General features: G+C 30.5%; 1 protein-coding gene across 3 annotated transcripts; it reads left to right on the top strand.

Annotated features, from left to right (window-relative positions):
- The first annotated feature begins 242 nt into the window (after nucleotides 1-242).
- On the top strand, nucleotides 243-16567 carry LOC134715019 (uncharacterized). 3 transcript variants are annotated; one of them, XM_063576858.1, is made up of 2 exons: nucleotides 243-399; nucleotides 15177-16567. In XM_063576858.1, exon 2 carries the CDS (start codon nucleotides 15233-15235, stop codon nucleotides 16478-16480), a length of 1248 nt encoding a protein of 415 aa, XP_063432928.1. In that variant the 5' UTR covers nucleotides 243-399; nucleotides 15177-15232; the 3' UTR covers nucleotides 16481-16567. The 3 variants fall into 3 exon arrangements, with proteins under 3 accessions (XP_063432928.1, XP_063432930.1, XP_063432929.1); XM_063576860.1 differs by lacking the exon at nucleotides 243-399 and adding an exon at nucleotides 5347-5460; XM_063576859.1 differs by lacking the exon at nucleotides 243-399 and adding an exon at nucleotides 12111-12375.
- The last annotated feature ends 328 nt before the right edge of the window (nucleotides 16568-16895 follow it).

Genomic DNA, 16895 nt, shown 5'->3' with positions numbered 1-16895 from the left:
TTTACATTAAAATATAAATTGTTAATTAGAAGACTTTAATTTATTAACAAATACAGGTATGAGATTTCAAACATCCAGGTACCAACAATGTATTTAATAACAACCATAAAATTTTGCGTGAGGTAAAAGTTAAATAACTTGATAGAAAATTAAACAGTACATACTCAGTAATTTGCTATCATTTCTGACGATTTGTGTTGTTGCTATGCGAGGGGAATCCTCTACGGTTTATCGACCAATGAAAGATAATTATCTGATGTAAAAATAACTGTCTCAGGTAATACCTGAGTCAATATTGACACAACTGATCATCTACCATCTACCCGGTTCACTACTGTCAGGTGTCAATGGATAGTTTTATTATCACCATGTAAAATTCTCACCTTCGTTTTCGTTCAGGTAAGCTTTCGTATTATTTTTCAATATCTTGTTGGTAGTGATTTTCTACATTTTCATGAACTTATTGATATTATGAACGAAAGCCGTTATTATTTCGGAACGATGAAATCAACAGCAGATCGACATTTACTTTTTCTAGATATGTTATTACATTTACAATTATAAATTTAATAAAGCAATATGATACATGGTAATACAACGAAAATCTAATGATTTGCGTGTAATTGTCAACATCGATATTAGATGCACGCACAAGAGACTTTTTTTTACACTATCTAACAAAAGATTAAGTCTGTAATTTATTGGTAGTGGTATATAATATGAGACGGTATAATTTTTTAAAAACTTTGGGAAGAATATTTGAATAAAGTAAATGCATTGTATGTTAAATTAAATTTAACTTCTTGAAACGTTTGGTGAAAACTGTAAAGTTGGTGTCTTATTGTGAAACATACTGGACTGTTGTGTTATGTTTGAAATTTTGAAAGCATTGCAATATTTAAGTGCATTTTTATGTCAATAATTTTTTCTATTTTAAAATTTTGGTCAATTTAGGTACATAGTTGAATATTTCCTTTGGTCCGTGTTTTTAGTTTAAATTTAACTTTTGATACATGTTTTATTTGGTCGGTATTTATAGTTTAACGTTTGATACGTGTATCATGCGTGCGGTCCGTACCATAGTTTAAAGTTTAAAATATTGATGTGTAATTCTATCCTGTTTTGGTTTCTACTTGTACACCAATGTCATTTTCTGTATACAAAAAGTATTATAAAGGTCTAATGGGTTAATAAACATTAAAACGATACGTTCCCTTGTGCTTGTAGCTGTGTTGCCAAATTGGTTGTCTTTAGTCCCTTTAAGTTACATTTTGTAGCTGTGTGGTCGAAGTTGGTAGTCTAGGTCATTTTTAGTGCATAGTGAAAGAATTCTTTTAAATTATTTGGAAATTGATCTTATGAAAAAGTTTTGAGATGGGAAGATGTAGTAAATTGCACGTACTGCAGAAGTTCTATTGAACTTGCACAACACCCGGACATAAGCATCAAGTAGAAGCAAATAATATTATATGTGAAGGTTTTTCTTTCCAGTATGCATCTTGATAGATTAAAAAAATATAGTCAGTATAACGGCTTGAAAAATAAATATTTTAGTAGTTATAAGAGTTGAAGTATAGCTGATAACAATACAAGTTTTAAGTTTTGTTGGCTAACACTTCATTTTTAATATTACTTTAAAAAAAAACTTCTGTTACTATCTGCAAAATGAAATATGTCCCTGTACTATGTTCCCAAAGTTCATCATTATTAAGTGCTACTTTTGAATTTTAAGTTGCAATGTTTGGGAGTATCTCTTACCTAAGCCGTATTTGGCACAACTTTTTGGAATTTTGGATACTCAATGCTCTTCAAGGATGTACTTGTTTGGCTTTATAAATATTTTGATATGAGCGTCACTAGTGAGTAAACGAAACGCGCGTCTGGCGTACTAAATTATAATTCTGGTACCTTTGATAACTATTTATCAACACAATAGTCAACGACACTAGCTGTCATTTTAACCGACAACTAACCAAGTTGCTGTGGATTACATTAAAGTAACCTATTGAAAACCAGAGCACTTAACAACGGAAATGAGATATAGGTTCATATTATTTCAAGTATTTAAAATATTTTGATTGACGAAAATAGTTAAAATTGTGTAAATCAATCTATAGTACGCTATCTAGAAGAGTTGGTGTAACCTATTGTATACTTATTAACTGAACTTAGGTTAGATTTGATACTGCTAGGAAACACGAGTTAAGAATGAAACACTCTCAAAATAGATTCGAATAATATAAAACTTTTTCTTTAAATAATTAAACTCGTATGTATTGAAAGAAGCTGCATATATTTTTTATTATTGATGCAAGTGTTGTTTTTTTTTTTTTAATATTTTCGGATAAAAGCTCTGGTGAGGTTTTTTTTTTATATGTTCTACAAAACCGACATGAAATAAAATCAATCGTATTTGTCTTATGATAACTCATCTTGTCCTAAAAGTAAATATTTCAAGATTTTCTTACCCTCGACAAACCTCGCGTTTCAAATAAAAAAAGATACTGCGGTGTCTGTGGTTAATATACTATAGCACACTCGATGCGCTGGTTGACTATATTGCCAAAAAAAATCCCCAACAATAACAGAACAGGATCTACCACTAATATTATATCTTCAATATCAACGATTGTACGTAGTACTTGGTAAAAGGAACACAACAGACATGAAACTGTAGATAACATAACGACACACTGGTGTTGGTTCTTTTTTCTTGGTACCTATGAATAAATGCTTGTGTATACATCTTTTCTTTAAAAAAAACCCAACTTTTTGTCTTGTTTATTTGTTATTTTTAAGTGTTTTGATTTGGTTTACAAAAAACTAAAAGGGCAACGACTTGAAATTTAGCTATAAATATCCAACAGGAACACGAACGAGTACTTCATTTATAATCAGATTCGATTTAATACCAAGAATACATTTAACAAAATGTCAATTTCGACTATAAAAACAGAGATTTAAACTAAATTAAAACCACAAACCATTAGAAAAGTAATTGTATATAATTTTTGAAACTTGTATGTTTGCGTTTTTAATCTTGTTTACAGGTAGTGTGAGTGTTAGATCATTTGAATAACAAAAATGATATATTTAATTTAGATCATATTTCTAAAACATATTTTATTCAAATACTTATTCCAACAAATTATTTATGTGCTTTTATTCAATCGGGGTTAGTTTTACAGGATTATGAAATATAGGCGAAATGGATTGAATGCAAAACTCCGAATTTATTTAAAAGCAGTTCATCATTCATATCATTAAATGTAAGTTCGAAGATTAATTCCTGACGATGAATGCGGGAATTAACTTCTGCACTTTGAGGAGAAGTTTAATGTTGTCATACATAAAGAAATGATAATTATCAAGCCATTAGGTTGGTAGGATTAAATTTGTACGCATTTACATCGTTTCTACGTCCTTTCTATCAGAAATGTGAAATTATGGGATTTTTCTAATTTGAGTAGAAATTGTTAATTAATCTTGGTAGGAGTCACGACAGTAGGACTATCTTGCTTAAAATCGGTTCGAATACCAAAGTTAAGCAGGTATTGTTCTTCTAGAGACGCTGGCTGATTAAATCTGCAATTTTCTATTATGTTAATCAGAACCCGAGGAAATGGATGTATTAAGCTTATACAATTGTAAATGTTCTTGATGTTTTAACGTTTCTAATCGATCTCAGATTGATTTTCCTTAATATGCAGGAATCTATTATACATCGAGACACAATAAATCCCTGTCGTAATTTTTACCTTAATCATCTAAATTATTATGACTACATAAAAATTTCAAATCAGTTCGACGTAGAAAGCCACACTCCGTTTTAAAATCTCTTTTCAATCGAATTAATCTGCCTTAGCAAAGAATCTGACTTTTGAAAATTAAAATGTAAATTTCGTGTTTCTACCTCGGATTTACATTTGAATGGCAGAATTTTCTACTGTCGCCAGGAAGTTTTCATGGAATTTGATGGCTTATTTGCTTTTATGTTTTCCATACAGTTAGGATTTACATGTAAGATAACAGAATTAATAACACTGTACATTGTATTTGAGATGTCTGTTGACCCCAAACATTGGAGCAACTGGGACAACTCAAACATCTTGCAAACATTAGAATGTTTCATACAATGGAATTGAGAGACATATAGTATGGACTGAAAGACCACACAGTATAGACCGTGTAAAAGACGTGTGATCTGACTCTGAAGTCTTTTCTTTCATACAATTTGTCTCGATATCTCTGATGATTTTGTATAGAAGTAGCATAAACTTGCTGTTTTAAAAACAGTTATTTTAGACAATACATCCAATATGCATTCAATATCAACGATTTATAAATGATGCCTCATGCAATGCTAGGTTATGTTTGTCATTTCCATTTTATTCTCTGGTAAATATAGTAATAAAATTCTCTGGTAAATATAGTAATAAAATGATTTTGTATAGAAGTAGCATAAACTTGCTGTTTTAAAAACAGTTATTTTAGACAATACATCCAATATGCATTCAATATCAACGATTTATAAATGATGCCTCATGCAATGCTAGGTTATGTTTGTCATTTCCATTTTATTCTCTGGTAAATATAGTAATAAAATATTGCGTGTTAACCAACAGTCAATAAGCCTTAATTATTGATGTAAGAAAAAAAAACAACGAGTATTCATATTGCAATCTTTCAACGTTGCTTTGGGGCTTCAATCAATTTAGCACCAATGAAAGTAGATATAAGAAGATGTGGTATGAGTGCCAATGAGACAACTCTCTCATCTAAGTCACAATTTGTAAAAGTAAACCAGTATAGGTCAAAGTATGGTCTTCAATACGAGCCTTGACTCACATCGTACAGCAAGATGTAAAGGGCCCTTAAAATTAACTGTTTTTGTATGGTATTTTAGATAAATAGTTTTTTTTATGGACATCAACCCATACTGTTAACATACTGTTGACAGACATTTAAAAGTTGTATTTGCAGGACAATATTATACTATTAAATGAACGTATTTTAGAACATTTTAAAGACTTCAGCAGACAATAGTGATCCAACTGAACAAAGAAATCCCGAAAGAACTCGTATAGAAATTTGGCCGATATACTTTATTTTTCTAAAAGTTTAAAGCTTTTTGTGATTAAAAACAAATAAGTTGTAATATCAACAACTATATGTGACAAAGACAATCTACACGTACGCACAATTATAATGCTTCCATTAATAAACTGATTTCAATTTTGTATAAAAAATTAAGTACGTTAAACCTTATAGTTGATTGAACGTAGAGTAAAATAATGTTTTCATTTCTACTTATTTAAGAAATTTGATACAAACAACAACACCTTACCCCACCTAAATTATTTAAACTGGACCATTTTAATGTATTGGCACATAGGATGAACTTGATCAACAGTTAGTAGATGCACTGGCATATTTGATTATTATACATCGTATATAGAGGTATGAATATCTTTATTACTAAAAATGTATTTAGTATTTTTTACAATGCATCAGCAGAAGTTCCAAGTATTGGAAATTAAATCATTCAAAATCATTCCGTACAATTTCCCATGATGAAATATAAGTTGTCATTAAGGTTAGATTTTGATTCTAAAAATTTGACGAAAACATTCAAAAGAAATTAGAAAAGACTAGATAGCAGGACTTAGATGATTACTAGTAATTTCTAGCTAAATTTTATTTTTTTGGGTCTCTCATCCATCCTCTAGCACCAAGTTGACCTCGGAAAGATATGAGAGTCTATCATAAATAGCACGATATTCGTTATAAAAAGATATGTGAATATATACTTCTTGAATGTCTAAGTCATTCGTACAATGGAAGTACTATGGATTGATTATCAAAAGAAAAGGAGAGAGAAATCTTTCACGTTCTGTCACTATTGTTATAATGATGTCTTTCAATCATTTATACTTTCAAGCGTTTTTACTTTTGATGACTTAATTGCAGAAATTCATAACAGAAAACAATTGATTCATCAATTATAACAATCACACCAGACAATCAGATTTTTTTGGGTAGATTTATAATGAGATCAATAGAATTTAAAACACGTAGTATACTTGGTTCTTCTATATGTCGCGTGACTAATTGTTTGAACCACTACATCTATATGAATGATTGCTGTTGACACGGAGATATACTTTCTATTTTTTCTGCATGTTAATCTGCATAACTTAAGAGTTTGTTATTGTGTCTAAAAATAGCATTCAAACATACAGGAACCTGAGGTTCAGTGGTTGTCGTTTATTTATGTTGTTCTTAAGTGTTTCTCGTTTCTCGTTTTTACATAGATAAGACCGTTGGTTTTCCCGTTCACTAGTCATTTTTGAGGCCCTTTTAGAGCTTGCTGTTCGTTAAGAGACAATTCTCCGTGTTGAAGACCGTGCTGTGACCTACAATGGTTTACTTTTACAAATTATGACTGTCTCTTTGGCACTCGTACCAAACCTTCTTATATCTATGTATAGCTTTGTTGCTGGGTATCTTTAAACAGAACTCTTAAACTGTATGAATGGTCTATTGTTGTACAGTAACTGATAGTTTGCTTTCTTAAGTTTTGTCTCTCTTTACAAATATATATTTATTTGATTTATTGTGTAATTGTGAATTGAATAAGCTGCAGATTTATGGGGAAATGTTTATTACCTGTTAAACCTATTCTAAAATAAACATATTTGATATATAAAAAACTGATTTGCAATAAAAATTCCTTAACAACACGTACATATCTTCAATAACTCCTCTTACCCTTTAACTTTATACAATTAATTTGGGTAGATATTTACATCGGGTATACTTTAATTTGAGAACTGTCAACTTGAACTTAAAATACAGTCATCCGAAATTTACCAACTTCCACTCGAAAAATTTTATAGGTTCACAACCATCTCAGAATTACTATTATCAATATAAAGGCTGTGTTTATTACTCTTATACTCGGCAGAAGGCAGATAAATGAGATTTCGTTTCGTTTTAGCTTGTCGTAGATTTAAACGGGGCGTTAAAACATAATAATTGAAGTTTCGACTTTTTTTTTTAAATGTGTCTGAATTATATATACACCCTGTACACGTTTATCTGGTTTTTACATGAAAATTCGACGTTTTTCGTTCCTCATTAAAACGGTAACAAATAAATTTATGAAACATAGTAGGCCTATACAAATTCCTACTGACGAAGTAAAAGGTCGTCATCAAGACTTTTAAATATTAAAAACAGAAAACGGTTGAGTTGACTAATTATTTTATTGAGTTGGTATGACATTAAGATGTTAATTGAAGAGACTAGAAATATTCTTGTTTTAACCTGTCTATCATACATTTAAATTCCTTTGAATTGTCGATTTCATTTGATTACATTTGGGACAGATTTAAATGCAATTTATGTCAAATTTTCAACAAGTGAAATGGAAATACAATAAACTACTTGTATGTTTTCAGTGTGATCGGTCAAATTACAATGTTCACAGATGTAAATCACGAAAATCGATGTTAAACTATTACGTACGAATATTTGTTATCATAATGTAAAATAAAAATAGAATATAATTGCAGCCCAGATTTGTCAACCTCGGTTTTATTGACTTGATTTAAATGGACACATCGTCATTATTATAAAATCAAAATATATTTTTTCCCATGGAAAAACATTAATTTTTATAGAATTATTTTGTATTTCGGCTTAAGGTTTATTGGACTTTATTTTATAATAATTAATAAAATAACCACTAGAACCAATTAATTTTACAAAGAGAGATCAATAGATCAGTTCAAAATGTAATGTAAAATCAAAAGTCCACAAGCATAGCAAAAGGGGTGGACTTATTTCAGAATTATAAACAAAAGAAATGTTTATTATTTTTTAAATCAAGTCGTTAATTTTGCAAGTTTGAACAGTTTCACATATTTCATGTCCGGGAATTTTTTTGCTGTTTAAGGTATACGTTTAGCTCATTGTTGGATACCACAAGACTGCTCATGGTAACTTGCATCCACGTCATCTACCCCCTTTTTCCCCAGTTGGATATTTTTCTCATTGACATACCACACATCTTCTTATTTCTATATATATGTTAATCCGGGCAAAAATTCATTTGGTGGTATACGTCCACCAATTCACCCATTCCAGTGTAATTCGGAACATGAACCTTTTTAATTATAATATTTTAGCAGATAATTAAACCACAGGCGAAACACATCGAATAAATTTCAAACCTTTATAAATTTCACTGAGTTTGAACCATCAAAAAGCAAACAGAACATTAGAATAACACTTGTATTTGATACTCGAGTTATTCATACCATGGTTAATTAAAATTCATATTTATCTTTATTTGCCAAGGTAAATATTATCTTCAAAACAAGTTACGAGTATATCAAAGATGAAATATATTAAAAATAGAAAAAAATGTCAAACGTCATATTAGGAGTGGTAACACTTGGTTTACGCATTGCATCTTTGCATCGAACGAAGGATTTTTTTACAGATTTTTTTTATTTCAAGTTTGCAAATACAATTAACAGATCACACGCTTACTCAGTTTATTACTAAAAGTTTAATTCAGCATTTGAAAGTCAAATAAACACAGTTTGATGTTTGTACGTGAAAGAATAAACATTGATTCTTATAATGTAATGTTGTATCAGAGGATAAGTCAATATATGTGATTTGGTCAGACAAATCTAATATAAAACCACTGATCTATAACTAGTATTGAATAATCAACATTAATTAAGAACAAGCAAAATTTATTAAGTCGTCGGTAACAGTAAACAGCCATTAAAATGAAAACCGTTTTGCCATCACAAATACATGAAAAGGAACTGACAACACACACACACACAAAATATGTCAATGTAAAACAATTCAAACGGGAAAACTAACGGCCTTATTTATGAATAAAATGAACGGAAAACAAATATGTTACACATAAACAAACGACAACCACCGAATTTACAGGCTCCTGACTTGGGACAGGCACATAAATAAATAATATGGCGGGGTTAAACATGTTAGCGGGACCCCAACCCTCCCCTAACCTGGGACAATGGTATATCATGCAGATACAAGGCAAACTTTAAAGCACTAATTACTGTGCAAGATTTACAAAAGAGATTTAAGAATGAAGAAACAAACATAATATTTTAATTAGTTCATATTGATTAAGAACCTGAAAAAATTAAAGATATTAATATAAGGAAGAGTATTGTACATTTCCAAAATAAATTCTTCTGAGCTACTTGAAGCCCACGAGAAAGCAAACTCCGGGTGCGGGAATTTCTCGCTACACTGAAAACCTGTTGGTGACCTTCTGCTTTTGTTTTTTCTATGGTCGGGTTGTTGTCCCTTTGACACATTCCCATTTCCATTCTCAATTTTATACTATTAATACATATATAGTTATAGGCTATGAAATCCCAAAAGTTAAAGAATAAGATTACTCAAGTGTCTTTTACGTGCAAGAGATATAGCTCTCTCTTATAAACACGAGTCAGACATTTAGTGTTCCCTTCCGACGGACTATCATCGTTTCTTCATAAGACCATGCTCGCGCAAACCGTGTCAAGGGAAAGTCGAATATTCAGTCCCTGAAATTTTCCCCCAAGAACGGGGATCGAACCAGGAACCTTTGTGTTAGTAGTCCTAAGTCTTTGGAATTCATTGCATGACGTAATTCTCGTGCTTAAGGAGGCTCCTGGGTACAAAAAATTTAGCAAAAAAATAAACCTTTACTTTTTTATTACAAATTTTATTTATTACACAATTAGTTGTTACTTTATGATATGGTACAAAAAACAACCCACAAAAATGATTTGGTTTGGCCCCAGATGACTTTAAAACTTGAAAAAGCTCCAAATTATCTCCCTTTGGTGCGAAAATGCTATTTTTTGGCCTTAAATTTGAAATATCTTTTTTAACTCATCGGTGACCTATATTTTTTATTATTGTTTTCAAATAAGCTGTACATAAACTAAATTATTGTAAAGTTTAGGCGATTTCTTATATTAGGTTATTTTTTTATTCCGATATTTCCTCTTTTTCTCCTATTAGTTCAACAGAAAAAAAGGACATTAACAAAAATGTATGCTTTTTCCAGAGGCAGATTTTAGCTTAAATGAACGGTGACCCCATATTTTTATTTCATTTTTCTTTTAAGTATATGATACAGTTCATTTATGAAAAAATATAGCTAAATCCTATATTAGAAAAAAAAAATCATTTATACCCAGGAGCCCCCTTAAGTGGTAAATATGAGCAACTAAAAATATTTCAAATGAAAAATTGTTTAGAAATATTAAAATGTAGTATCATGCCCAATATTTGATGCTTGCTTTGAATCTTGTATTGTATTGTATCGCAATATTTATTGATGAACATGTTTGCTCAGCTTAATTAAGTTCTAATTTTAGTCTATCAAATAAGAATAAAGTAAATTAAGCCAACTTCACACAACGGCCGTTGATGGTTCAGTTGAAGCAGATACCTTTATTGACTTCTCTTTGTTCAGTAATATATTACGTCAATACATATTTGTAGCATTGTCCTCGCAAGTGAAACCTATAGTTTTTATACAGAGCTCTGGTTTTTATAGGTAAAAGCGGAAATTGATTAATTTTCCATCTCGAATGTAAGGAGGTTAGCCAGAAATTTATTGTAACAAACTCAATAAAATGTTGCCGTATTTCAATCCTTTTGTAAAAAGATTTGGTAATTCGTATTCCGTTTTGTAATAATCTTGTTTACAAGCGCATTAATGCAGATTTTCCAATACAATTATTTCTTCATGATGTTATTTGCAAGTTAATATATTCAGTCATCGTAGAAAACAGATTTGTCACTTCAAAGCTTAAATCCTGTATTAAAGTTTACAAACGATTTACTTTCAGATATACATAAATACATTATTGAAAAGTTTCTTGTGGCTCGATTAAATTGAATTTTCGAAAAAGCTATTTATTTTTGTTAATGACACCTAAATATAAATAATTTACTACATGCATTCAAATTGTGTCTCCTCTTTACGATTAAACTGCGACTGGAGCGGATTATACAGCATAGGCTGTCACGTATTAGAACTTTCTGAAACATTCTACGAGAATTCACAAAATTTGAACACACCTTTTATGAAGTCTATGATATTTTGATTTTTATATTTCTAAAATAATACATTAACCAGGTCTGACTGTTAGCTTGGTTGTATGATAGGCGCACGTTGTAATACTCATTTTGTATGTGTTTTATCATTACTGCAGTTGGCAAAATTGAATTCTTGTACGATTTAAGTTATTCTATGATAGTCTTTTGAAGCTAGAAAATAAATAAAGATTGCATGCCTCAAACTAACTCGTAAAAGATATTGAATGATTTATTATTTTACATCTTTCATTTCGGGACCTTTTATGGATGACTAATTGCATTGGATTTTGCTCATTGTTAAAGGCCTTACGTTGACCTTGAGTTGATAAGTTCTAAATCATTTGGTCACTTGTGAAAAGTTTGTTTCATTGGAAATATGACCACGTCTTCTTATTTTTATATGAACTCATTTGGTGCGAAATAGGTTAAGCACTACAGTGTACAAATCCAGAATATATGTAGCGTTTTATTACACAAAAACTATATAATTTTAAATAATACTTTAGTGGAAAATGTTTTCGTCGAAGAAACTTCTAGTCTTGAAAGCCGACTTTGTATACAATGTTTCATCCATATTTTTTGTGTGACAAAGCTAGCAAAGATTTGCATATAAGTCAACAAAGATTTGTTTGCAACGCTTTTATACTAGTGTCAGTCATAGACATTTCAGTTTTGCTTACTATCAAATTTAGCTGTTGAAAAAGACCGTGTCTCGTAGACGTTTACCCCATGTACAACTTATTATATGATTTTTGTTAAATACTTTTATACCTTTCAAATAAAAGAGAACTATTCCCATCAGTATAGTTATACATAATATTATAACATTGATAGTGTGGTAATAAGGATTATAAGGATCCCTGCTGCTCTAAGAACTCATTAGTATTAGTTTATATTCAAGTAAACAAGTCAATCACTTTTCATACCTCCATCATAGCCAATAACTTTCAACAAATATTTCATTATCGTCCCATAGGAAGCTATACATTATCAAAAATCAATATCAATGTCCTCTGGATGAGAAATCCGTTACCAATAGTTCATTTTAAGTGTAGTAGATGGTTGAGGGTTATCTAATGTGTACTCAAGTCTTTGTTTTAACTTGTAACGACGACAGACTTATCATATTTACCTGGGTAGCTTCTTATCTAAGGATTGGTCAAAATGGATATGTAAGACACTGATATTTCACGATATATATAGATGTTTTGACGGGTAAGATTATAAAATATACTATTTATAAATTAAATGAGAATTTATTACATTTTTCAAAATTAAGATTTCACTGTTTTCTTTACAAATCGGCATTTGCTAATACATATAGAAAAAAACTAAAATCAAACAAAATCTCGTCGGAAGTTAATTTTAAAAACATTGAAATTTGTAATAAAGGGTCAACCTGTCGATGCAACATGTATTTTTAGAGTTCCAGAACTTGAACTCTCAAAATGAATGTTGATACAAGGAAGGATCATTAATATCTACACTGCTACTAATACTCATTCCGACTACCCGCTTGTAAATGTTTCAATGCAGGGTCCCGAAGTATATATATTCGTCTAATAATCTGGAAGCTTAAGGGGGGGGGGGGGGGGTGTTCATGAATGGACATTGACCAATGCGTTACAAAGTTTTTTAAGTGTACTATATATAATTTAAATCAGAATTTATTACCTTTTTTAAAAATAAGGTTTCATATTTTTCTTAACTTATACCTGTAGAAAATCTAAAATCATACTGTATTCAATTTCGTGAAGTTAAACTCGAACATTAGAAAGAAAGGTCATATCAACTATCAATTATACGTATAATGCATACGGTTTCAAATACCAGAGAGCTACCCTGCCACTAATCCAGTGCTGGTATTAATTACCCTTCGTTTTAAAAATCCAGATATTGAAATAATTATATAATAATATGTAACAGATTTGTTAAATTGTTCGATGTACCTTTAGAATCAAAATATTTATTAAGAAAGGAAAAATAATAATAACATTTTCATGATCAGTATTTGGATTATCATTAATTGTCTCTTGCAATTCTTGTTTTCCCAATAGTGTTGTGAAAAAAACCCAGCGTACACGTCTGCAACATGCATTCTAAACTTTAGAATATTTTTTAAAACATCTGAAGTATTGAAGTTGTAAGAGACAACTGATAATCACTCAGTGTTGAAGGCCGTACGGTGACCTATAATTGTTTACATCTGAGTCAAATGGTCCCCTAGACAGATAGATTTCTCAATAGCTACTCATTTTTTATCATGATTAGAAATTTACTACAGGTAGTCAGTTTCTCAGCGATCGCAATTGTTTAAAAATCTCGTATAGCCTATCAAAACGAGGAAACTAGATGAACGAAAATCTTAGCTGTAAAACACATAGTACTACGTACTATCCATTGGAACTACGACTAAATCAGCATTCAGTAAGATAACAAGTATCAAATTCTGATATGGTGATTATAGTCACATATTATAATGTAGCGAAAGTTGCTCTAGATTGGAACATTTATGTTATAAAGTGTTAAATAATTTAAAAAGTCTTAAATCGGACACATTTCTGTTGCAATATGTTTTATTGTTTACATTGTTCTTTTATTTGTGAAAGTGCAGTTGTTAAAGTGCTAATATTTGACAGTTATCTCGAAAGAGTTGTTGGCTTTTAAAAAACACGAAAAACTGACACTAATTACTATTTTTACAAAGGATATATATTTCAACTTACTCTTTGTAAAGTAAAAAGGTGACCACTTTAAAACTGAAATAAGTTATTTTCAAAATATAAATATGAAAATAGTTAAAAAAAATAAGTAAAATTGCCCTTCACCAACTTTGAAAGAGAAATATAATGATATTTGACACTTCAAGTTTAATATAAGTATTTGAAATTCATTGAGTGCAATTCTCTTTCGGCTGTTTTAAGTGGAGGTTAATATAAGATAAAGTCTTTGATGGTATATATTCAAATCTACATAGAAACCAATCTATATATTACAACACGTACTTATCTAAACAAATCTTGTCTTTTGAAAGTGTTAGTAAAACGCCTATTCACAAATAATATTTCAATTATCTACCTTTAACTCAATCTAACCAACCATCTAACCAGACATTTTTTTTTTAATTTGTCAAAATTTTATATTTTTTTAAAGAAGTAAAAGGGATTTTAACGCAAGGACACGAACAAAAGTGAGTCATATACATATCTGTGTTAATTTGAATTTTTAAATTAAATTTCTTTCGTGTCAGTGTGTCATATATGATCTTCTAATTCTTATTTCTTAACCTGAACCATATTTATAAGATTTTCTTTACTTTTTGTGTGGTATTTGTACGATAAATATTTGTATATATGGAATCTTTGGTTAAGTAAATACATTTACTATTCTTCATTTCTATTATCAATTGTAAACTTCAGTGAATGAAGGGGAAAGTGTATGATTGTAAATACGTAATATTTTCTGTAAAAAGGATTAAATTCGTCAAGTAGGTTTTTGCACTTCATGAACTGAATAAAATCATAACTAATAGTATACATGAAATAGTTTTATTTGTCTTTAAAAGAGTTTCCGAAGCAAAGATTGCTTCATATTAAAAATATGTACCCGATTAATGTATTTTTAAATCTATAAAACTAGTAAAATGAGGCATTACATTTTTAATGGTGTTTTTGATTTGTCGTACGACCCTGAATGTAATTTCGGGGACGACTTGTCTTCAGAACGAAGTCAATAAGGAACGACTAGTTAAAGGAACATAGACACAAGGTTCTTGAGGAGGAAGAAGAAAAAAACAAAAAAACAAAAAAACTTTGTGGTAACGTTCTCATGGGAAAAAGTGTAGATATCTGAGATGTTGCTTGTTATTATTTTTTTACGCACATAACAGCATTGAAAAACCTCGTGATTTTCATCAGCGACAAATCTAAATCCAAAGACTAATTACAGCCCTTATATATTGATTGAATATTTTGGAACACCTAAGCATCTTTATCATATACTATTTTCTATTGCAGATTAATGGTAAGACCATAATTATAAAGGAATTTAGGAGACATTGAAAACTTTCAAGATGCCGGGTCGTAGAAAAATGGACAAAGAAATGACGGCAATGGCACACAACGTCAAAGAAAAAAGGTGCCTTGTAAAAAGTATGCAGACTTTGGATCTAGAAAAAACTTATTCTATGAAATTAATTAATCTTGATCATAGAGGAATAAAATTATCATACAAGAGACTGAAGGATAAAGTGTCAAAAATAAAATCTCATCTGACTACGGACGAAATTGTTAATTTGAAACAGTTAGAAGCAGACGGCAAACTTAGGAATACAAGTAACACAGTTAATCTTGGTAGTGCCCTAAAAATTGCTGCCGCTGCAAAGAGACTGAAACTTCAAAGTGCACCTCGCCCGGTAACGAGCGTTTTACCTACGCTTCCAGCTCGCGAGTATACGGATGTTTCATTTACCCGTCATCAAACTGTGCCGTTTAACCTTAAAAGGAGTAATTCTGTTACTGGTGTATTCATTGATGCCCCGGATGAAAACAATAATAACGAGAGGAGAAATTCTATCAGTGGACCATCACTAAGACCATTTAGTGTGGCAAATATACAAGCTACAAGTAACAATTCAATTGACAATAATAAACTAGAACGTGCAATTACAGCGAATCCCATAATTAGAGAAAAAACTTTATCAAGAAGTGACACCAAAACGTCGCAGCGTGCAAAAAGTTCAATGCCAGCTCACTCACCATACTCTTCTCACTCCGCAAATGCAAATGAAAAGGAACAGCGGAATAATCCGACAAATGGCGATGTGAAAACACCTTTCTTGTCGGATGATATTGAAAGTAATCTAGGAGACGACTTGTTTGAGGAACGGAGACAAGAACTTCTAGAAGATGAAAAAACTACATATGAAGACATTGAACTGAAAACAAAAGATTTTCTTTATAGACTTGATAATTATTTAAAAGAAAATCCCTTAGCTAGGCTTGACGAAGAAGAAATACCGATTTTTAATGTTTCTGATGCCTTGAACGGTCTTCCGGATACCGAAGAACGTGTCCAAAGCGCTGGTTTGAAAAAGCGCAAACGTTTACTTCCTCATAGATCGCCTTTAGAAATGAGGGCATTTCCAAACGATGAAGCGTATCAAAAGAAATTGGGAGAATTATGGAAAGACATGTATAAATGTCGCTATCTTCGTATTCCGGATGAACGAATTGACCTGTCTGGAATTACAACTCTTGCTAAAGACCAAATGAGATTGTATACGTATCTCAGGGAGACAGAGGCTGACAAATTAAACTAAACAAGGTGGTTAGGGAATATTGGTTTTGGGTATTGTTATTCAAATATACTGTTGAAATTTATTAATAAAATCATTTTGTTATCATAACATAGAACTAAGCATGATGCACAAGATAATTATGGATTTTTAAAAAACAAAATTAATAAAACAAAAATTTAAAAACTATTCAACGTAACAAAAGCAAAATAGTATTAACAAAAATACCAAGCTCGAAGGTACAGACATTTCAAAAGAAACTGAATTTATAATTTGCATAACCTTCCACTTGTATTACAGTTATTTATATTGATAATTTTCCGTAAATGGACAAAATTGGATGAGCTACCCAAACTGACACTAAATATAATTAAAGTTATATATATATATATATATATTGGTTAGAATAGTATTGAGAATGGAAACGGGGAATGTGTCA

Source organism: Mytilus trossulus, chromosome 4, assembly GCF_036588685.1.
Source record: "Mytilus trossulus isolate FHL-02 chromosome 4, PNRI_Mtr1.1.1.hap1, whole genome shotgun sequence".
Lineage (NCBI taxonomy): Eukaryota > Metazoa > Mollusca > Bivalvia > Mytilida > Mytilidae > Mytilus > Mytilus trossulus.
Note: the sequence above shows the minus strand (reverse complement) of the source record. Positions and strands in the feature narration are given on the sequence as shown.

Bases quoted from the DNA above. Each gene is read 5' to 3' on its own strand.
- LOC134715019 (XM_063576858.1), top strand. From the start codon at position 15,233: ATGCCGGGTCGTAGAAAAATGGACAAAGAAATGACGGCAATGGCACAC.